The following is a 22,812-nucleotide window of genomic DNA, read 5'->3' on the forward strand; positions in this document are numbered from 1 at the left end:
CGAGCATTTTAAACCGGTTCCTTGGGCACTGCGAACTGGTGGAGGCTGGTGAGGAGAGAGTAAAGGGTGTATAGAAACTCGTGTGGGAGTAGAACTTTGGATCAGTTGAAGTTTCTGAATCCACAAATTCAGCAGCGCAAGTGTAAATGTAGGTAACATGCTCTCCCACACGTGGCTCTACACACTGCAGGAAATGTTAGCCCAGATTACAAGGAGTGTTTAGCAGTTACTGGAAAAAGCTGCCCAGCAACTCTATCACATAGTTCTCTGAAACCACAGTATATTGCACTCAGCCACTATTAATGACTGTACCACCCACTGTTTACCTGCAGGTGCCTCCTGGCGGGAATGGGAGTCAGTACGAGGAGATTGATATCCCAGTCGGTCTTCTCAGCTATGATGACATGCTGGATATTTCTAAGGTGAAAAGAAAACTGCTTTTCCTCTAGTGGGCAATTTTTACAGCAGATCAGAATGGCTCCAACACAGCAGCAGCATGTTGGATCAAGGGTGACAAACCACAGAAAAGTGACTGCATGAAGTAAGGGTGAGATGTTATGCCCTGACCAAAACAACTATGCCAAGCATATCACTTTTCTCACTTTTTGGAGTTTATGGGGATCAGCCGAGTGTCTGACATACATGCTTAAGAGTATCCAAGCCAGACTTGTTCCACGGATGCCATCTACACAAGGAAAAGTCCATGTCTGGATTGGAATGTGCGATCCTCCCCAGAGGGGGGCATCCTGCTTACCTAATTCTAGAGAGTATTAAGGCAAACTGGCAAAAGGCAGGGCTTGGGGATCTCAGGATGTGTGTTGGGGTAACTGGAGTCTAACCAATCAAAACCACATAGCTTGTTATTCAGAGTGCTGCCTGGCAAGCTTTCCCACTGCTTGTCCTGCTAGGACCACCTTACCCGTTAGGGCTTTCCCACTGCTTGTCCTGCTAGGACCACCTTACCCGTTAGGGCTTTCCCACTGCTTGTCCTGCTAGGACCACCTTACCCGTTAGGGCTTTGACTGCAGGGTTAAAAGGAGCTGAGTGGGAGGATTCCCTGCCCCCAGTGACTGGTCTGTCCTTCCAGGTCCTGCTGATGAGCCAGGCTGGGCTGTGCTGTCATCGGCGGTGAGTGCCCTGGAATACTGAGGACCCGCCAACCTCACGGGACAAATTGTTGTTGTTGTAAAACAAAAAGAGTTTGTTTTACAACAACAACAATTGAATGAATGACCATTTTTTTGTCTGGAGTTTGATGGCCAGAAGAAACTCCCGTCTCTTTTCAAATTGGGGCTTTGATGTAATATCTCAACTGAAGAATGGCATCTCCGACAACATGCACCCACCCGCCACCCCATGCACTGGAATGTCAATTTAGGGACAGGTCATCTTCCTTGGAGCTGAACTGCAACAAAAACAAAACGCAGAATACTGCAGATGCTGGAAATCTGAAACAAAAAACAGAGATAGCTGGGAAAACTCAGCAGGTCCGGCAGCATCTGTGGAAAAAGGAAAGTGAGTCAATGTTTCAGGTTCTGACGAAGGGTCATGGACTCGAAACGTCCCTCAAATGGGCAGCACTGCTTCTGAGTCCCTGGTAGTAAGCGCATCACTGCCCTGCTCTCCCCGTCACCAGGCACCACACCCCCATAACTCAGGAATTTTTGAACTGACAGTCTAGATTGACATTCCAGTGCATGGGGTGGCGGGTGGGTGCATGTTGTCGGAGATGCCATTCTTCAGTTGAGTTATTACATCAAAGCCCCAATTTGAAAAGAGACGGGAGTTTCTTCTGGCCATCAAACTCCAGACAAAAAAATGGTATTCATTTCATAGCTGTGTGAAACGCTGCTTCTGCTGCATTCGCCTACAAATTACAACTGTACAGTTTACTACACTTTACCGTAAATCCTGTGAACATAAGAAATGCTAGACGAAAAAAGACCAAGGTCCATCTAGTTCGCCTTCCACATTTCTGACGGTCACTGTATGACTCCTCCTTATAACTCACTCTATACTCCTCGTCCCCCTCTCCTCCTCCTCCCATTAGCGTCATCTGATCACCTCTGCCCGTTTGTTGCAATCACTGATGTTACTAAACTATCACAGAGCCGGGAGTATGAGCAGCTCTTTATCAGAATGTTTCTCTCTGTTGCAGAGCTTTGTGAAGCCTCTCCGAGTGGCTCTGTATGCCCCCCACGAGCCATTCCTGGACTATAACATGGTGGTGATCTTTGTCATGGCTGTCAGCACCGTGGCGATTGGCGGCTACTGGGCAGGAAGCAAAGATATAAACAAGTAGGTGCTGTATAAGCTGTGCCGTATACTGGCAAAGAGCAGCAGGTCTGTGCCTTTCCTTGTGCCCCAGCAGCTTCCAATGAGGAGAAACCGTAAGAGGAGAAGCTGGGGAGAGCACTACATAAAAGCACTCTGAACATGGGGCAGGTAAAGCTTGTAGCAGTGTAGGTGGAGCTAAGCTGTGTTCATTGAGCAAATTTAGAAATGTATCATGAGAAGAAAACAGAGAGTAGGGATAAACGGGTCCTACTCAGATTGGCAAGATGTGACTAGTGGAGTGCCACAAGGATCAGTGTTTGGGCCTCAGCTATTTACAATCTATATCAATGATCTGGACAAGGACATAGAACTTAGAATATCTAAATTTGCGGTTCATACTAAGCTAGGTGGGAGAGTAAGCTCTGAGGATGACACAAAAGGATTGCAAAGGGATATAGATAGGCTGGGGGAGTGGGCGAGTAGGTGGCAGATGGAATTTAATGTGGGGAAGTGTGAAGTTGTTCACCTAGGTAGTAAAAACAGAAAAGCAGATTATTTTCAAGAGGGGGAGAGATTAGATAGTGTTAGTGTTCAGAGGGATTTGGGTGTCCTTGTACACCAGTCACAAAAAGTTAGTTTGCAGGTACAACAACAACAAGATTACATTTGTTCAGCACTTTTCAGGTCGGGAGGATGTCCCAAGGCACTGGACAGAGTACAGCATTTCAGACCCGAGCTGGGGTCGGGATGGGAAGGGAGGGGAGGGGAAGGGGGGTGACCGGTGGCATAGTTGAAGAGGAGGCTATTTAGGCGGCACTTGAAGGAGGCTAAGGAGGGGGCAAGGTGGAGTGATTCGGGGATGGAATTCCAGAGGTTGGGGGCAGAGTGACTGAAGGCTCTCCCGCCAATGGTGGGGCGGGTGGGTCGGGGGACATGGAGCAGCCAGAGCCGGCTGAGCGGAGGGAGCGGGCGGGTTGGTAGGGTGTTAGGAGGTCACAGAGGTAGGGTGGGGCGAGGCCGTGGAGGGCTTTGTATGTGAGGACCAGGATCTTGAACTGGATCCTCTGAAGGATAGAGAGCCAATGGAGTCGGGCGAGAGTGGGGGAGACGGGGTACGGAGTTTGGTGCGGGAGAGGACATGGGCTACAGAGTTCTGGATTATCTGCAGCCTGTGGATATAGCAAGCAACTAGGAAGGCTAATGACATGTTGGCGTTTATTGCAAAAGGGTTAGAGTACAAGAGTAGGGAAGTCTTGCTGCAACTGTATTGGGCCTTGGTCAGACCACACCTCGAGTATTGTGTGCAGTTTTGGTCTCCTTATTTAAGAAAGGACATACTCACCTTAGAGGGGGTGCAGCGTAGATTCACTCGGTTAGTTCCTGGGAGGAGGGGGTTGACCTATGAGGCTAGGTTGAGTAAACTAGGCCTATATTCTCTAGAATATAGTTAGTTAATATAGTTAATATAGTTAATAATAATAATTAATATAGTTAATGGGGTTAGTGAAAGTGACTTGCTCTGCCAAAGAGCCGGCATAGACTCGATTTGCCAAATGGCCTCCTTCTGTGCTGTAACATTCTATGAATCTATGAATCTATGAATATAGAAGAATTAGGGGGTGATCTTATAGAAACATATATAAGACAGTAAGACTGTTTCCCCTGGCAGGAGAATCTATAACCAGGTGTCACAGTCTTACGATTAAGGGTCAGCCTTTTCAAACAGAGTTGAGGAAACATTTCTTCACTCAGAGAGTAGTGAATTTATGGAATTCTCTACCCCAGAAGGCTGTAGATGCTCAGTCCTTGAACATATTCAAGACTGAGATTGATAGATTTCTAAAGCATAGGGATAAGGGATATAGGGATAAGGTGGGGAGATGGAGTTAGGTTAGAAGATCAGCCATGATCTTATTGAATGGCACGGCAGACTCTTGGGGCCGAATGGCCTACTCCTCCTAATTCCTATGTTCCTATCATTGCATTTCTGGGATCAGGTTCTGTTGATAATGCTCTTATTTCCTTTATACAAAATCACCTGTATCTAGGAATTGAGGGAACAGTGCTGATATTTGTCTATGATGCCAAATTTGGTGCATAGTAATTTTTCATAGATTATGAAAGACTGCATAAGAAAATGATAGGTACCATAGATGGCAGAACTAGTTCAATGGTGAAAAATATGTACAACAACCCCATTTAGCACCCTTCACTCAAGTGGTCTCATTAGTCTTGTACATGTATAATAATGCATCTTATAGTAAGAGTAGAGAAAGGAGGAGCAAAGAGACCATGGTATGTAGATGCACAGGTCATTAAAGATGGCAGCATAGAGTTAGGTAAAGATTCTTTACACAGAGGATGGTTGGATTGTGGAATTCTCTGGTACAAACAATAGTTGAAACGGGATTCATAAATTATTTTAAAAGGAAATTAGATAATTCTTTGCATACCTGAAGGGATATTAAACTGTATGTGGAGAGAATAAGAGAGTGGGATTAAATTAGGTGTTTTGTGTGGAAAAAATGACAGCACAGACTTGATAGACCACATTTCTAAGGTGGAATTCTTTGTTGCATCAATGTATGTTGTGCTTAATAGACAGGGCTATTAAAGCTGCTTTGTTTGCCGATTACACCTGGCTCAAATCCAGCCTAATGGTCCACTGCCACATCTGGCTGGACCTCATCAAATAACACTCTGCTCTCGCCTCAGCCAAATCGTCCTTCTATTCCAGGTTAATCCTGGAGGCGAAGGGCAGCCCGAGGCTCCTGTTCTCCACCAACCGGCTCCTCCGCCCTCCCCGCCACGCCTCACAGCTTCTTTCCTCTGACTCCCACTGTGATAAAATGCTGGACTTCCTCGAGTCCAAAATCGAGGGAATCCGCTCAGCTGCCATTGCCCTCTCAACTTCCACTCCCTCCCTAAACACACCACACACAATTACCCATCCGACAAATACCCATCCCTCCTTCCACACCTTTGAACCTGTCACCCCCTCCTTTGTCTTCACTACCATATCCTCCATGAAGCCCACTACCTGCTCCCTGGACCCCATCCCCACCTCTCTCCTTAAATCCCAGCTCCACTTCCTTGCCCCACTACTCGCCGACATCATTAACCTCTCCCTGTCATCTGGCACTGTTCCTTCCCCCCTCAAAACAGCCACTATCACCCCCACCTTGAAGAAACCTTCCCTATCCAGCTACCGGCCCATCTCAAATCTCCCTTTCCGATCCAAGGTCCTTGAGAGAGCCGTTGCCTCCGTGCTTCGCTCTTTCCTCTCCTCCATGAACCCCTCCAATCGGGTTTCTGTGCTGCCCACAGCATAGAAACTGCTCTGGTCAAGGTCACAAACGAGATCCTGACCATGTGTGACCAGGGCTCCCTCTGCCTCGTCCTCCTCGACCTCTCCGCCGCCTTTGACACTGGACCACTCCTCCACCGCCTCTCCTCCCATCACAACCTTCAAGGTTCTGTCCTTGACTGGTTCAGGTCTTAACTTTCACACCACCTCCACTTCGTCGCGGCAAACAGTTTCTCCTCCAGCCTCCGCACAGTCTTGTGCAGCGTTCCTCAGGGCTCTGACCTCAGTCCCCTCCTCTTCACCCTCTACATGCTCTTCCTTGGTGACATCATCCACAGACATGGGGTAAATTTCCACATATATGCGGATGACACCCAACTCTACCTCTCTGCCTCCACCCTGAACTCCAGGACTACTGGGGTCCTGACCGACTGCCTGTCCGACATCAAGTCCTGGACGAGGGACAACTTTCTCCAACTCAACGTCAGCAAGACCGAGGCCCTCCTGATTGGCTCATGCCAGCGCCTCCGCACCTCGGGCACTGGCAGCATCAGCCTCCACGGCTGCACACTCAACCTCACTGAGCCAGTCAGGAACCTGGGGGTCTTGTTTGACCCCAAACTGTTCTTTCTCCCCCACATCCACACCATGACCGGCACTGCCTACCACCACCTCCGCAACATTGCCAGACTCCGCCACTGCCTCACCCCTCAGGCTGCCGAAACCCTCACCCACGCATTCGTCACCTCAAGGCTCGATTATGGAAACTCCCTCCTCATCGGCCTTCCCAACTCTTCCCTTCAGAAGCTGCCGATCATCCAAAACTGCAGCTCGTGTATTCTCGCGCACCAGCCTCCGTGACCCCATCACTCCCACCCTCGCCCAACTCCACTGGCTCCCCATCCCCCAGAGGATCGAGTTCAAGATCCTCGTCCTCACTTTCAATGCCATCCTTGGCCTTGCCTCCTCCTACCTCTCTGACCTGCTGACTCCCTACCAACCTGCCCGCTCCCTCCATTCAGCAGGCCCCGGTCTGCTTCATGTCTCCTTTCAGCCTCTCTGCCCCAACACTCTGGAACTCCATCCCACGGTCCCTTCGCCTCGCTTCCTCCCTTACCTCCTTCAAGGTCAGTCTCAAGACCCTTCTCTTCGATCGTGCCTTTGGTCGCCCTCCTACCTCTCTGCTTTCCCTCACCCCTACCCCACCCCTCTCCCATGCTCGGGCCCCGACACCTGACTGTTCAGCGCTTTGGGACGTCCTCCCGACGTGAAAGGTGCTCTATAAATGTAATTTTTTTATTGTTGTTGGCTTCAGGCGCTACATGAAAAACAAGCATGATGGTGCAGAGAAGCAGGACGACGAGACTGTTGATGTGACACCGATTATGATCTGTATTTTTGTCGTCATGTGCTGCTCGATGCTGGTGCTACTTTACTACTTCTACAATCAACTAGGTCAGTCCTCACTGGGTACACAGCTCCACTGCCCAGCCAATGGTACACAGCTCCACTGCCCAGCCAATGGTACACAGCTCCACTGCCCAGCCAATGGTACACAGCTCCACTGCCCAGCCAATGGTACACAGCTCCACTGCCCAGCCAATGGTACACAGCTCCACTGCCCAGCCAATGGTACATAGCTCCACTGCCCAGCCAATGGTACACAGCTCCACTGCCCAGCCAATGGTACATAGCTCCACTGCCCAGCCAATGGTACACAGCTCCACTGCCCAGCCAATGAGCTCCTCGGATGGGAATTGAATACTATAACAGAGGCCTTGTTTCTGAATGCCAACTTGCCATGAGTTTGATATGTGTGTGCACCCATGAAAATTTGATGTGAAAATTGCCATACCTTGTGAGATTTAATTTTGCGAGTCCGCACATTGGTATATGTGGGCACTACCTAGAGCAGCTGTGTAGGTGTAGGGCTCTGTAGTCAGGTACCAAATGTGTACCAAACCCTCCCTGGAGCCATCCCTACTCTCAAATTACTGCCCCATCTCCAAACCTCCCTTTCCAAGGTCCTGGATCGAATCATTGCTTCTCAGCTTCGCTCCTTCCTCTTCCACCACTCCCTTCACAAACCCCTCCAAACAGGTTTCCGTGCCGCCCCCAGCACAGAAATAGTCCTGGATGAGGGTTAACTTTCTACAGTTGAACGTCAACAAAACCGATGCCCTTCTTGATTGGCTCCCGTCAGCGCCTCCACACCTCAGGCACTGACAGCAACCAAGGATGGATGCTCCACCTCACTGAACCAATCTGGAACCTTGAGTTCTTGTTTGACCCTCAACTGTCGTTTCTACCCAACATCTGTACCATGACCCGCTCTGCCTTCCCCACCTCTGCCACATCGCCAGCTCCGCCACTGCCTCATCCCTAGGCCACCGAAACCCTCATTCACGCATTCATCACATCTAGGATCGACTTCGCCAACTCCCTGCTTGTTGGCCTGGCCAACTCTTCCCTCCACAAGCTGCAGATCATCCAGAGCTCTGCAGCTTGTGTCCTCTCCCGCACTGGGCTCCATGACCCCATTATCCCCATCCTTGCCCTGCTCCACTGGCTCCTCATCCCCCAGAGGATAGAGTTCACAATCCTCATCCTCGCCTTCAATGCCCTCCACGCCTTGCCCCCTCCTACCTTTGCGACCTGCTGACCCCATATCAATCTGTCCGCTCAGCTCTGGCCTGCTTCACGTCCCGGCCTGGTCCGTACCACCATCGTCGCTTGGGCCTTCAGCCTCTCTGGCCCCACCCTATGGAACTCCATCCCACATTCGCTTCGCTCCCTCCCTTCCTTCAAGGCACGTCTCAAAACTCTCCTCTTCAACCAAGCCTTCGGCCACCCTACTACCCTCCCTACTCTCTCCGATCCCAAACCCCAGCTCAGGTATAAATCCCTGACTTTCCAGTGCCTTGGGACTTCCTCCCGACGCGAAAGGCAAATGTAAGATTGTATTGTACTGTCTCCTGTGGAAAGGTTACTGGAGAACAATTGTCTTTTCAATTTGACCCTTGATTCTAAAAAACAAAGTATTAAAGTATTGGGGATCAACTAACGGAGTGGATTACACTAAGTGGCTCGTGCTTGATGGTCTGAATGGCTATTATCTATGCTGTAACTCTCGATGATATCATAGAATCAGAGCATCAGACAGCTCAGAAGGAAGCCATTTGGCCCATCGTGTCTGCGTCGGCTGTTTGAAAAGAGCTTCCCAAATCATTCCCACTCCCCCGCCCTCTCCCCATAGCCCTGATCAACCCCACTCCCCCGCTCTCTCCCCATAGCCCTGATCAACCCCACTCCCCCGCTCTCCCCATAGCCCTGATCAACCCCACTGCCCAGAACTGAACACAGTCTCTCGCTGAGGCCTAACCAGTGTTTTTTATAAAGGTTCATCATAATTTTCTGACTTTTGCATTCTATGCCCCTATTTATAAATACTAGTATCCCGGATGCTTTTTTAACAGGCTTCTGCAGATATGATGTTTCCTGCTGAAGTGTTAATATAATGGGATATTTTTAGGGCAATTGCAGCAGTGGTTGTCACTCCCAGCCTGGCCATTCACACTGGGAAAAGTGAGACTTTTCATCGGGAATTTTAGCTCAATCAGCTTATCCTTGTTCTGCATTAGTGATTCTCCTTTCAAAGTGTACAGTTCAGGAGCAGTGACTGGGTGGGTGGTCTGATTCTTGTAAATATGTAAACGTCACATGCGCAGTAATCTAGTCAGTCAGTAATCTGTTTTACTCTTCTTTTCTCCCCAACTTTGAATCCAGTCTACGTAATCATAGGAATTTTCTGCCTTGCTTCATCCATCGGACTTTACAGTTGCTTGTCTCCGTTTGTGAAAAGAATTCCTTTCTGCGAATGCAGGTAACAAGTGTTCTTGGTCTGACAATTTTGTGATCAGAATGTGCTCAAGCCCGGTGTAATGTTTTCTCTTTGCTCTCATTTTTCACCAGGGTTCCAGACATGGGCCTCCCATGCTGCCACAAGCAGCCGCAGGTCCGCATGCTGCTGCTTGCCCTATTTTGTGTCTCCATCAGTGTGGTGTGGGGAATTTTCAGGAACGAAGACAAGTAAGCAAACCAGTGTTGGATATTTCCTGCTACAATAATTGTTAAAAGAAACAGGGAAGGTGAGGAGAAAGGTTTTTCACACAGCGAGTTGTTGGGATCTGGAATGCGTTGCCTGAAAGGCCGGTGGAAGCCGCTTCGATAACAGCTTTTAAAAGAGAAGTAGATAATTATTTGGGGAGGACACGTTTGAGGGCTATGGGGAGAGAGCAGGGGAGCGGGGTTGATCAGGGCTATGGGGAGAAAGCGGGGGAGTGGGGTTGATCAGGACTATGGGGATGGAGTGGGGTTGATCAGGGCTATGGGGAGAGCGCGGGGGAGTGGGGTTGATCAGGGCTATGGGGAGAGCGCGGGGGAGTGGGGTTGATCAGGGCTATGGGGAGAGAGCGGGGGAGTGGGGTTGATCAGAGCTATGGGGAGAGAGGGCGGAGTGGGGTTGATCAGGACTATGGGGAGGGAGTGGGGTTGATCAGGGCTATGGGGGAGAGCGCAGGGTAGTGGGGTTGATCAGGGCTATGGGGAGAGAGCGGGGGAGTGGGGTTGATCAGGGCTATGGGGAGAGAGCGGGGGAGTGGGGTTGATCAAGTCTGTGGGGAGGGAGTGGGGTTGATCAGGGCTATGGGGAGAGAGCGGGGGAATGGGGTTGATCAGGGTTATGGGGAGAGAGCAGGTGAGTAGGGTTGATCAGGGCTATGGGGAGAGAGCGGGGAGTGGGGTTGATCAGGGCTATGGGGAGGGAGTGGGAGTGGGGTTGATCAGGGATTTGGGGAGGGAGTGGGAGTGGGGTTGATCAGGGCTATGGGGAGAGAGAGGGGGATTGGGGTTGATCAGGGCTATGGGGAGAGCGCGGGGGAGTGGGGTTGATCAGGGCTATGGGGAGAGAGCGGGGGAGTGGGGTTGGTCAGGGCTATGGGGAGAGCACGGAGGAGTGGGGTTGATCAGGGCTATGAGGAGAGCGCAGGGGAGTGGGGTTGATCAGGACTTTGGGGAGATGGTGGGAGTGGGGTTGATCAGGACTTTGGGGAGATGGTGGGAGTGGGGTTGATCAGGGCAATGGCGGGAGGGCGGGGGAGTGGGATTGATTCGGAACCTCTTTTCAAAGAGCCGACATTGACACGATCGGCCGAATGGCCTCCTTCTGTGGTGTGTAATTCTATGATTCTATGAATAGTAACGAATCAAATAAATCTGAATAGAATTTATTCAAGTGTTGGACAGGATCTTTACCTTATTTGTGTGGCAGGTGCTCTAACTTCTGAAGGTTTTATTTGGGTGAGGCTAACCAGTGAGGTCCATGCAGAGCTCGGTGGCTGCTGGTTTAGTTACATGTTTGGATGCGCTGTGCTGTCACATACTGACTACTAGAAAGAATTCAGTGGCTCTTTATATACAAATCTTTCCCAACAATATAATAAAGGAAAAGAATGGAAATGTAAGATAAATTAAATGAAAATGGAGGGATTATTATCCCCCAGAAAGCTATCCGCTAATTTACTAACAACCGGGTTCCTACTTACTGCCATGTAAACAGGCATGTGGAGGAAGGAAACTTGCTTTAGGTATCGCCCTGCCCAGGAATCAAACCCAGGTGTCTTGTTTGAGAGGCGAGTGCTCTAACCACTGAGCTACAGGACTCCACATGGAGGTGCAGGAGGTGAACGGGTGGCATGTCTGGCTCTAGATATTTATTTAGTTCCTTTTTTGAAATCTAATATGGATTCTGTGTCAATCACTGATCCAGGCAGGTATTACATATCCTAACCACTCTGTCTGGGGAAAAAATTCTAACCTCCCTAATTGCACATTTGCTAACTACCTTAAATTGATGCTCTCTGGTCGCTCACCCACCGATCAGTGGAGGTAATTTTTCCCTATTGATTCTTAACAAACACCTCATCAACATGTTTGTTCCAATGGAAAAATTCCCAGCTTCCCTAGTCTCCATTCATAGACCAAACTATTCGTCCCTGGTATTATCCTAGTAAATCTCTGCACCCCTCTATCACCTTGACATCTTTCCTAACATCCATGATGGACAAACGTTTAGAGGCTATAATAAAGGATAATATTATTAATGACTTACATTGCAATTATATACCACCTATCACGTGGGGAGGATGTCCCAACTTGGAAAGGCATAGGTTGATTAAAGACAGTCAGTATGGATTTGTTAAAGACAGGTCTTGCTTGATTAAATCCAAGTTTTTTGATGAAATAACTGTAGTCCTGTAGTCCAATAGTGGAGTCCTGTAGCTCAGTGGTTAGAGCACTCGCTTTGCAAGCGAGAGGCCTGGGTCCAGTTCCCAGCAGGTTGAAACCTCGGGCAAGTTTCCTTACTCCAAACACCTAATAATAATCCCTCAAAAAAAAACAATAATAAATTGGTCATTTTCAATCCACGACTGTTTGTGGGACATTGCTGTGCGCAATTGTCTGCCGCATTTTGCCCACAAATATACAGTCAAACAGTGTATACTGTGAAGCGCTTTGAGATGGCTAGAAGACGTGAAAAGCGCTATATCAAATGCAAGGATTATTATTATTATTAAGTGAGAGAGTAGATGAAGATAATGCTGCTGATGAGGTATATATGAATTTTCAGAAGACTTTTGACAAGGTTATCACATAGGAGGCTTGTTAATAATGATGATAATACTTCTGTTTGCCATAGAGCCTTTCACATCAATAGTGTTAGGACCACTGCTTTTCTCCATTTATATAAATTGTCTTGATTCCAGTAGAAGGGACAACAAATGACACAATAATAGGGAGTGTAACAGTGAAAACAATCGGAGGCAACTTCAAGGGGACAGGACAAATTAGTTGATAGGGCAGAGGAATGGCAAATTAAATTTATTGCAGACAAATGTGATGTTATACAATTTGGGAGGAAGATTAAGAGAACAAGTAAATGTTTGGGGTAAAACCAAAGGGACTTGGGGGTTAATGTACATGAATCCTTAAAGATAAGAAGGCAGGTGGACAATGCTGTCAAAATGCTAATGGAAACTTAGATGTTATAAACAGAGGTATTGAATATAAAAGCAAAGAGGCAATGCTAAACCTATATAAATTGGGACCAGAGGCATGGACCTTGTGGTGGGGCAGGTGTCGCAGGGATTGAGCGACGGCCATTATCGGTCGGGGGTGGGGGCTGCCATCTTGGTCCTCCAAGTTTTTCCCCGCCATTCCGCCCGCCAGGTTTGAATCCCTGGTAGCAGCTACAACTCAGTATAGTACAGGACAGCCTATACCAGTGTCTCCCTCCTTCCCTCCCTGTCTGTCTGCCTTATCCTTCCCCTGCCAGCTGCTCGTTGCTTTACATAATGAGCGCCATCCCCCCTTGGCGCCAACTCTAGCCCCCCCCAGCCTCCTGCAGGCTGACAATGTCCTACTAAACACGCCGCCTCTTGTCCCAGCGTGCGCCTCTTGGCTGCCGCCCCCAACCCGAGCTGGCTCTCCTCCAAAATGCCCCCCTCCCTGCAACTCTCCCGCTCTGTCTTCTCTCTCCGCCCTCCCCGCCTTTTATCTCTGCTTGACCCCCCCACTGCCTTCCTCTGCTCCAGGCTGGGAATCCTCCGCCGGGCTCATTGTGGCAGTCGGCGCTGGCTGTCCAGCAGCAGCCATACTGACTGCCTCATTCCCCACTACCGCCGCAAGCCACCCCGGACCCAGACCCCGGGGGCTAACCTCCCTCATCCGCATCCTCACACTCCCTCGCAACCAACCCACTACCCGCTCCCATCCCACAAATCCCCCTGCCAACTGTCCACTCCGCATTGGACTTCAAAATGTCCGCTCCATCTGCCATCAGTGATCGCATCCTCGATAAGAACATTGACATCATGGCCCTCAATGAAACCTGGATCACCCCAGGTGACACCTTCCCCCTCACTGAGGCCACACCACCCAGCTACAGCTCCATGTCCCAACTGGTGTTGCCCTCATCTCCAGGGCGTCACTTGCCCTATCCCCCTACTCCGCTGGTTCATTCCCCTCTTTTGAACACCTTATCCTCTGCCATCCCTCCCGTCTCTCACTAAAAATTCTCCTAATTTACCGCCCACCAAAATCCTCCCCCACCTTCATCTCTGACATCTCCACTCTCTTTGCTTCCCTCTGCCTCTGCTCCAACTGCCTCATCATCCTAGGCCACTTCAACCTCCACTTCACCCCCTCCTGCTCCATCTCCTCTCTCAACCTCTCCCTCCACATCCACTCTGCTACCCAAACCCACAGTCACCCGCTTGACATGGTGATCACCCAGGGCCTCAGCATCTCGGATTCACCATCACTGACAAGGCCATCTCTGACCACCATCTTCCTCAACTCCCATATCCCTCTCCCCACTGCCTCCAAACCTACGCCATCTTCTACTATCCGTGGAAGATCTCTCCGCAATCCCTCTCCTCTGCCCTGGAGTCCTCTGAACTCCTCTGGCCCACCTCCCGCACCAACCCATCCTCTGCGTTTACTCTCCTTCACAGCACCCTCTCCACCACACTCGACACCCTTGCCCCATTCACCTCCTGAACTGCCTCTTATTCCTGATCCTCGCCCTGGTTCGCCAGCCACGTCCGCTTGCTTAAGGGCCAGGTGCGGGCGGCCGAACGCACTTGGCTCAAATCCGGCCTAACGGTCCACCGGCACACCTGACTGGACCTCATCCAAACCCACCCCTCCACTCTCGTCTCGGCCAAATCGGCCTTCTATTCCAGGTTAATCCTGAAAGCGAAAGGCAATCCCATGCTCCTGTTCTCCACCACCAACTGGCTCCTCCGCCCTCCCCTCCACGCCTCACAGATTCTTTTTTCCGACTCTCACTGCGAGAAAATGCTGGACTTCCTCGAGTCCAAAATCGAGGGAATAAGCACAGCTGCCACTGCCCTCCCAACTTCCTTCCCATCCTCACCCCACACAATTACCCATCCCTCCTTCCATAGCTTCGAAACCTGTCACCCCCTCCTCTGTCTTCAACACGATATCCTCCATGAAGTCCACCACCTGCTCCTTCGACCCCATCCCCACCGCTCTCCTTAAATCCCAGCTCCACCTCCTTGCCCCACTATTCGCCGACATCATTAACCTCTCCAATGTCATCTGGCACTGTTCCTACTTCCTCAAAACAGCCACTATCACCCCCACCTTGAAGAAACCTTCCCTATCCAGCTACCGGCCCATCTCAAATCTCCCTTTCCGATCCAAGGTCCTTGAGAGAGCCGTTGCCTCCGTGCTTCGCTCTTTCCTCTCCTCCATGAACCCCTCCAATCGGGTTTCTGTGCTACCCGCAGCATAGAAACTGCTCTGGTCAAGGTCACAAACGAGATCCTGACCATGTGTGACCAGGGCTCCCTCTGCCTCGTCCTCCTCGACCTCTCCGCCGCCTTTGACACTGGACCACTCCTCCACCGCCTCTCCTCCCATCACAACCTTCAAGGTTCTGTCCTTGACTGGTTCAGGTCTTAACTTTCACACCACCTCCACTTCGTCGCGGCAAACAGCTTCTCCTCCAGCCCCCGCCCCGTCTTGTGCAGCGTTCCTCAGGGCTCTGACCTCAGTCCCCTCCTCTTCACCCTCTACATGCTCTTCCTTGGTGACATCATCCACAGACATGGGGTAAATTTCCACATATATGCGGATGACACCCAACTCTACCTCTCTGCCTCCACCCTGAACTCCAGGACTACTGGGGTCCTGACCGACTGCCTGTCCGACATCAAATCCTGGACGAGGGACAACTTTCTCCAACTCAACGTCAGCAAGACCGAGGCCCTCCTGATTGGCTCATGCCAGCGCCTCCGTACCTCGGGCACTGGCAGCATCAGCCTCCACGGCTGCACACTCAACCTCACTGAGCCAGTCAGGAACCTGGGGGTCTTGTTTGACCCCGAACTGTCCTTTCTCCCCCACATCCACGCCATGACCGGCACTGCCTACCACCACCTCTGCAACATTGCCAGACTCCGCCACTGCCTCACCCCTCAGGCCCCCAAACGCTCACCCACAGATTCGTCACCTCAAGGCTCGATTATGGAAACTCCCTCCTCATCGGCCTTCCCAACTCTTCCCTTCACAAGCTGCAGATCATTCAAAACTCTGCAGCTCATGTACTCTTGCGCACCAGCCTCCGTGACCCCATCACTCCCACCCTCGCCCGACTCCACTGGCTCCCCATCCCCCAGAGGATCGAGTTCAAGATCCTCGTCCTCACCTTTAAGGCCTTGTCCCCTCCTACCTCTCTGACCTGCTGACTCCCTACCAACCTTCCTCCCTCACCTCCTTCAAGGCCGGTCTCAAGACCCTTCTCTTCAACCGTGCCTTTGGTCTCCCTCCCATCTCTCTGCCTTCCCTCACCCCTGCACCACCCCTCCCCCAGGCTTGGGCCCCGACACCTAACTGTTAAGCGCTTTGGGATGTCCTCCCGATGTGAAAGGCGCTCAATAAATGTCATTGTGTTGTTTCAAAGAAGCAGCATGGTTAAAATGGCCCTTCTGTGCTGTAAAATTCTACAGTGTTCTTTGTTGTGAAGTTTATTTCTGTGCCTCTGACTGTTTACTAAGTGCCTGACCTGAGTTTCTACCACAGGTGGGCCTGGGTCCTACAGGATGCACTAGGGATTGCCTTCTGCCTCTACATGCTCAAAACCATCAGGCTGCCAACGTTTAAGGTACTGTGAGCAGCATGAGAAACTCGCTTTACAATCCACTTTTGAGTGTTCAGATAAGGATTACCTGCTGCTGGTGAAGTGGATGTTATAAGGAAATGATTCCTATTCCTGCTCTCTCATTTCCTTAATGGTTCTGTACTTTACCACTGCTGTCCTGACAGAATGTCTGTCAGAGGTCAAGTCCTGGATGAGACCTAATTTTCTTCAGTTGAATGTCAACAAGACCGAGGTTCTCCTGATTGACTCCCGTCAGCGCCTCCTCACCTCAGGCGCTGACAGCAACACCATAATAATAATAATAATCCTTGCATTTGATATAGCGCTTTTCACGTCGGGAGGACGTCCCAAAGCGCTTCACAGAACACACTGTAAAGTGAATTGACTGTATATTTGTGGGCGAACACGGCAGCCAATTGCGCACAGCAATGTCCCACAAATAGTCGTAGATTGAAAATGACCCATTTATTATTGTTTTTGGTTTTGGAGGGATTATTATTAGGCTCTGTGTGGAGTAAGGAAACTTGCCCAAGGTTTCACCCTCTGCCTGGAATTGAACTCAGGTCTCTCACTTGCAAAGCGAGTGCTCTAACCACTGAGCTACAGGACTCCACATCCATGGTTGCTCACTCCACCTTGCTAAGCCAGTGTGGACCCTTGGGGTCCTGTTTGACCCTCAACTAACCTTTCTGCCCCACATCTGTGCCATGACCCGCTCTGCCTTCCCCCACCTCCGCAACATCTCCCGGCTCCACCACTGCCTCACACCGCAGGCCCCCGAAACCCTCACACATGCCTTCATTACATCAGGGCTTGACTATGCAAACTCACTGCTTGTCGGCCTCCCCAACTCCTCCCTCCACAGGCGGCAGATCATCCAGAACTCTGCAGCCCGTGTTCTCTCCCACACCAGGCTCTGTGACATATCACCCCCGTCCTCGCCTGACTCCACTGGCTTCCCATCACACAGAGGATACAGTACAAGATCCTGGTCTCACCTTCAAAGCCCTCCACGATCTTGCTCCCCCCTACCGCTGCCAACCCCCACCCCTTAACATCCTACTCGCTCCCTCCGCTCAGCGGGCACCAGCCTGCTTCGGGGCCCCTGCCTGGATCGCCCCACTATTGGTGGGCGGGCCTTCTGCTATTCTAGAACTCCATCCCACAGTCCCTCTGCCTCGCCCCCTCCCTTGCCACCTTCAAGACCCTCCTCTTCGATTGTTCTTTTGATCTCTCTTCTTTCCGCCCCTGCTCTCCACCCTCTCTGACCCAACCCTCAGCTAGGGTCTGAACCTCTGTCTGTCCAGCGCCTTGGGATGTTCTCCTGACGTGAAAGGCGCTATACAAATGTAATTTTGTTGTTGTTATTTACCCCATGTGTATTTGCTGCTCAGTTGGATTCAGCAGCAAGTCTGAATGGTCTGTGTATCGATTTCAAGTGGGCATTCCTCAGGGATTTATCCTTGGTCTTCTTTAACATCTATATGCTCCCGTTCAGTAATGTTAACTGCAGGCATGGGGTTAACATCCACATGTATGCAGATGATACCCAACTTCATCTCTCCATCTCCACCCTCGATTCCAGGACCACTCCTGTCTTGTCGAATTGCCTGTCTGACATCAAGTCCTGGATGAGAGCCAACTTTCTCCAGTTGAACGTCAACAAGACTGAGGGCCCCGTGCTTGGCCCACATCAGCACTTTCTCACTTCACGCGAAAAGCATCACTATTCATGGATCCACTCTCCACCTCACTGAACCATTCCGGAACCTTGGTGTCTTGTTCAACTCTCAACTGTCCTTTAAATTCTACAACCATGCCATGACCCGTTCAGCATTCCCCCACCTCCACAACATTGCTCACCTCCTCCATTTCGTCTCCCATCGGGCTGCCGAGACCCTTAACCACGCTTTCACCATATCCAGGCTTGACTTGCTAACTTCCTGCTCGCTAGACTTCCCAACTCTTCCCTCTTCAAGATGCAGATTATATAGAACTCTGCAACTCGTATCCTCTCCTGCACCAGGATCCATGAGCTGATCTCCTCCTGCTTACCATCTCCACTAGCTCCCCACCCCCAGAGGATCGAGTTCAAGATCTTTGCCCTCAGTTTTAAAGCCCTCTACGGTCTGCCCCACCCTACCTCCTGTGATCTGCTAAAACCTTACCAACCTGCCTGCTCAGTAGGCACTGGTCTGCTTAACATTATCTGCCCTGCCCGCTCCACCATTGGCAGTTGGGCCTTCAGCCTCTCTTCCCACTCTGCAACTCTATCCCTGGAGTCCCTTCATCTTGCCACTTCTCTTGCCTCCTTCAATGTCCGTCTCAAGACCTTCCTCTTTGACTGTGCCATCGGTCATCTTCCCACCCCAACCCCCGTTGTCCCCCAACACTTAATCTAAACCCCAGGTCAGATGTTGTCCAGTGCTTTGGGACGTCCTCCTGAACTGAAAAGCATTATATAAATGCAATTTGTAGTTGTTGTTTATGCCTGAAGCCTGGAATTCCTGTGTTTTACTCCTAGTCCATAGTACTTGTATTGACTTCTAATACATTCACTCCTCTGCTTCAGCACATTTGCAAAGTTGTTTTGACATATTTTGACAAAAAGCGTTTTGTTTCTACCAGGAAGAAGCAGGTAGATAATTAACAGTATTTGGTAGAGAGTCACTGATTGAAAACTCAGATATGATAAGAATCATCTTTCTTTTAAAGACATAATAATAATAAACCTTGCATTTGATATAGTGCTTATCACGTCTTCTCGACGTCTCAAACCGCTTCACGGAATATACTGTAAAGTGAATTGACGTATATTTGTGGGTGAAACGCAGCAGCCAACTGCACACAGCAGCGTCCCACAAACAGCACTTAGTGACTGACGGGACTTGACGTCTGACAGGCCGACTGTTGGAAGAGACAGTAACATGGAATGGTGGAGGCACAGCGCACAGGGAGAATATAGGGACACCATGTACAATCTTTGTGGGTTTTATTGCATTTACTGTTAGATTCTAACACTTCCCCTGTCTTTTCTTTGGCTCCCCCAATTGCCTGTGTATCTCACTCACACGCGAAGCTAGAATGAACAGAAATATCTTGATGTCGGGTCTTTAAACTCCTTACCGTTTTGTCTGCTGATAACAGCTTAAACTCAGACTCAAATCCACAATAGAAGGCAACAGAAACACCCACTGGGCAAAATTCAGGGAACACTTTAGAGAAAGCAACTGTTTTTTTGAAGGGTTAAAAGCATCACACAGCATCTTTTGAAGTGATTCACTTGAAGGATGATAAGAAAGACTAAACTGGATGTTGAATATGGTCCACATGCAAGCACTGAAACTTAATAAGAGTGTTTAAGTGCCAGTGTATCTGAGCAGCTTTTGCTGTATCATCAGATGACTTGCCTGGAATGGTGTGGAGCACTGACATTTATTGGTTTTCTATGGTTAATCAATAATTACTCAAGTTTCAGTCAAAGTTAAGTGATGTAGACTAACCTCTTAAACTGTAAATTGTTCTTTATTAACAGAATAAACAGGGTCTCCTTGGAGCTGAGCTGTCTGCAAGGTGACATGCCTGGCAATGGAATGTTGGAAATGAGCCAGCCCTCTGTGGCAGTCTTGGTAGTCCAATTCCTGAGCCAAGTGGGTCCAAAGTATTCCAGGGCACTGCTGATGAAAGCACAGCCATCCAGGCTCATTGGCGGGACCTGGAGGGACAGACCAGTCACTGGGGGCAAGGAGTCATCCCACTCAGCTCCTGTTAACTCTTCAAGCCAAAGCCCAAAGGGTCGTCCTAGTTGGACAAGCAGCGGGAAAGCTTGCCAGACAGCGGTATCAATGGCAAGATGTGCAGTTTTAGCTGGTTAGACTCCAGCAGTTACCCCAACACACACTCTGGGGTCCCCCCAAGCCTTCGCTGTGCCTAATACCTCCAGGTACAACAATCATCTCCGCTCACTCAAAACACAAACCCAGTTGCTCGAGCGCAGTTGGCAGAAATCCGGCCTCATAATTCACCACCAGCTGTGGCTCGAGCACCTTCACACCCACCACCTCTCCCTTTCACAGGCCACAACTGACTTTTACTCTAAAGTCACCCTGGAGGTAAACAACGATCCAAAGTCACGGTTTTCCCACGGTCCATCACCTCCTCAGCGCACCCCCTCAAGCCCCCTCTATCCTCATGTCAAATGCCAAGTGCAAAGAGGTCCTAGACTTCTTTGCCTCAAGAATTGAAAACATCCATTTGCTACATCGTCCTCCCCATCCCCCCCTCCCCACTGCCCTTCCACCCCACCCAGACCATCCACACTGCCTTCTCCTTCCGCCACAGCACCTGCCACTCCCCCCTCCTTACACTCCTTTGCCCCATTTATCCCTCCTCCCCCTCAGCCACAATCATCCGGATGAAGTTCACCACCTGCTACCTCGACCCCCTCCCCACCCAGCAGCTGGTCACTCAACTCCCCTACTCTCCCCATTGCTGTCTGACACGGTCAACCAGTCTCTCTCCTCAGGCTCTGTTCCACTCCCCCCGAAAACCGCTGTCATCACACCCTTCCTCAAAACCCCACCCTTGATCCCTCTAATCTCTCACACTCCCGTCTCCAACCTGCCCTTCCTTGCCAAAGTCCTGGAACTCATTGTTGCAGATCAACTTTGGTCACACCTCTCCCTCCACTCCTCCTCGAGCCCCTGGTCTGATTTTCGCCCCGACTGCCCACAGCACAGAGACAGCGCTTGTCAAAGTCACAAACATTCTCACTATCTGTTACCAGGGCTCCCTCTGCCTCCTGGTTCTCCTGGATCTCTCTGCTGTGTTCGACACAATCGACCACCCCATCCTCCTCCACGGCCTCTCCTCCCTCATCCACCTTAGTGGGACCTCACTCACATGGTTCAACTCCTACTTAACCAATCGCCTCCATTGCATCTCAGCAAATGATTTCTCCTCCTGCATGCGCATGTTCACCTGCGGGGTACCCCAGGGCTCCATCCTTGGCCTCTTCTTTTCCTTATCTATAAGCTCCATCTGGGTGATGTCATCCACAGATACAGGGTAAACTTCCACATGTTTGCGGATGACACACAAATCTACTTGTTTCGTCCACAAATATACAGTCAATTCACTTTACAGTCTTCTGTGAAGTGCTTTGAGACGTCGAGAAGACGTGAAAAAGCGGTATATCAAATGCAAGGATTATTATTATTATTACTTTGTCTCCTCCAGCACCAACTCCAAATCCCTGATGTTCTAGCAGCTTGTCTGGGAGACACCAGGGCCTGGATGAGTGTAAACTTCCTGCAGCTGAATATGGACAAGACAGAAGCCATACTCCTTGTCTCCCATCAACATCTTCACTCCTGCGGGTCTCAACTCCTCAACCTCCCTAAGCTCTCCCTCAGACTCACCAAACCAGTGCGCAATCTAGGCATCCGGTTCGACCCCCAGCTGTCCTTCCTCCCCCACATCTTGGCCCTGAACAGGACTTCTTGCTTTCACCTCCGCCACATTGGCTGCTTCCAACCGTACCTTACCCCAAATACAGCCGAAACCCTTGTGCATGTGTTTGTCCTATTTGACAGTGCTTACAGCCACCTCTGCCCTCCACCCGGCTCGGATTCAGGCTCCGCCACTGTTAAGTGCTCTGAGATGCTGCCCTGCGTGGAGGGCGCTATATAAGCACAAGTTGTTGTGATACTTTCTGGAATCAGGTAAGCAGGGAGAGAGTGATGATTTTCCGCATGTGTCAGACACCCGGCTGACCCAAGAAAAAAACTTAGGAGAATGTACATATTACACAGGCAGTAAAAGTAGATAACAAACATTGAGCGACTTCCTTCCCTGCCTCAGCCCTCACCATTTCTTGCACTGCCATGGATGCCTGCTTCATTCCTGTTCTCTTCAGTTTACTAATGGAGGTCACTGTATCATTGCACTGCCAGTGGTACTCAACACAGGGTGGCAAAGCAACGATGTTTGTAACAAGCTGCGCAGACACTTGCAGTGTCAGGAACCTCCCTCGTGAAGTGATTTCAATTCTCCTTTAATGGTGAGACCAGGGACTGTCTGTGAGATGCCTCACAGAAGTTGCTGAATCAGTGTGTGTAGGTGGTGGATTAAGGCAAGCTTCATTCGCTAAGACCACTCGCACAGTACGTGTTATCCTCAGTTTCTTCTTTCAGATATTGTATAACCAGTATCTTTCGTGGTCTATTTAATTTCATTATTTTCACCCTCTGATGTTTTTGTGCAAAATTACATAAATTGGGAAAAAAATAATTGAATCTTCCCTTTAATAAAGTGAATGTGAGAAGTGTGATCACGTGGTGTGCCTGAAAATGGCGGGAAGCAGAGCAGACGGAGGCCTCACTGTGTGAAGAAAGCAGGTGCTGGAAATAGTAACACATCAATCACAAAACAACTGGAGCGGAAGGTGGTTTAATATTGTAATAGGACGTGTCCTAAC

At 50.0% G+C, this 22,812-nt stretch overlaps 1 protein-coding gene across 3 annotated transcripts in view; it reads left to right on the top strand.

Annotated features, from left to right (window-relative positions):
- Positions 1–332: 332 nt before the first annotated feature.
- The window catches only part of sppl2 (signal peptide peptidase-like 2), a gene marked incomplete at its 5' end in the record, with an annotated part of 42,023 nt that continues 19,543 nt past the window's right edge, over positions 333–22,812 (top strand). For all 3 annotated transcript variants that reach the window (XM_042342682.1, XM_042342684.1, XM_042342683.1), the window contains 6 exon segments: positions 333–422; positions 2,159–2,298; positions 6,900–7,039; positions 9,371–9,467; positions 9,557–9,673; positions 16,256–16,337. In XM_042342682.1, coding sequence (XP_042198616.1) covers positions 333–422; positions 2,159–2,298; positions 6,900–7,039; positions 9,371–9,467; positions 9,557–9,673; positions 16,256–16,337 — 666 coding nt within the window.

The sequence above is a fragment of the Callorhinchus milii genome, unplaced genomic scaffold (genome assembly GCF_018977255.1).
Source record: "Callorhinchus milii isolate IMCB2004 unplaced genomic scaffold, IMCB_Cmil_1.0 Scaffold21, whole genome shotgun sequence".
NCBI lineage: Eukaryota > Metazoa > Chordata > Chondrichthyes > Chimaeriformes > Callorhinchidae > Callorhinchus > Callorhinchus milii.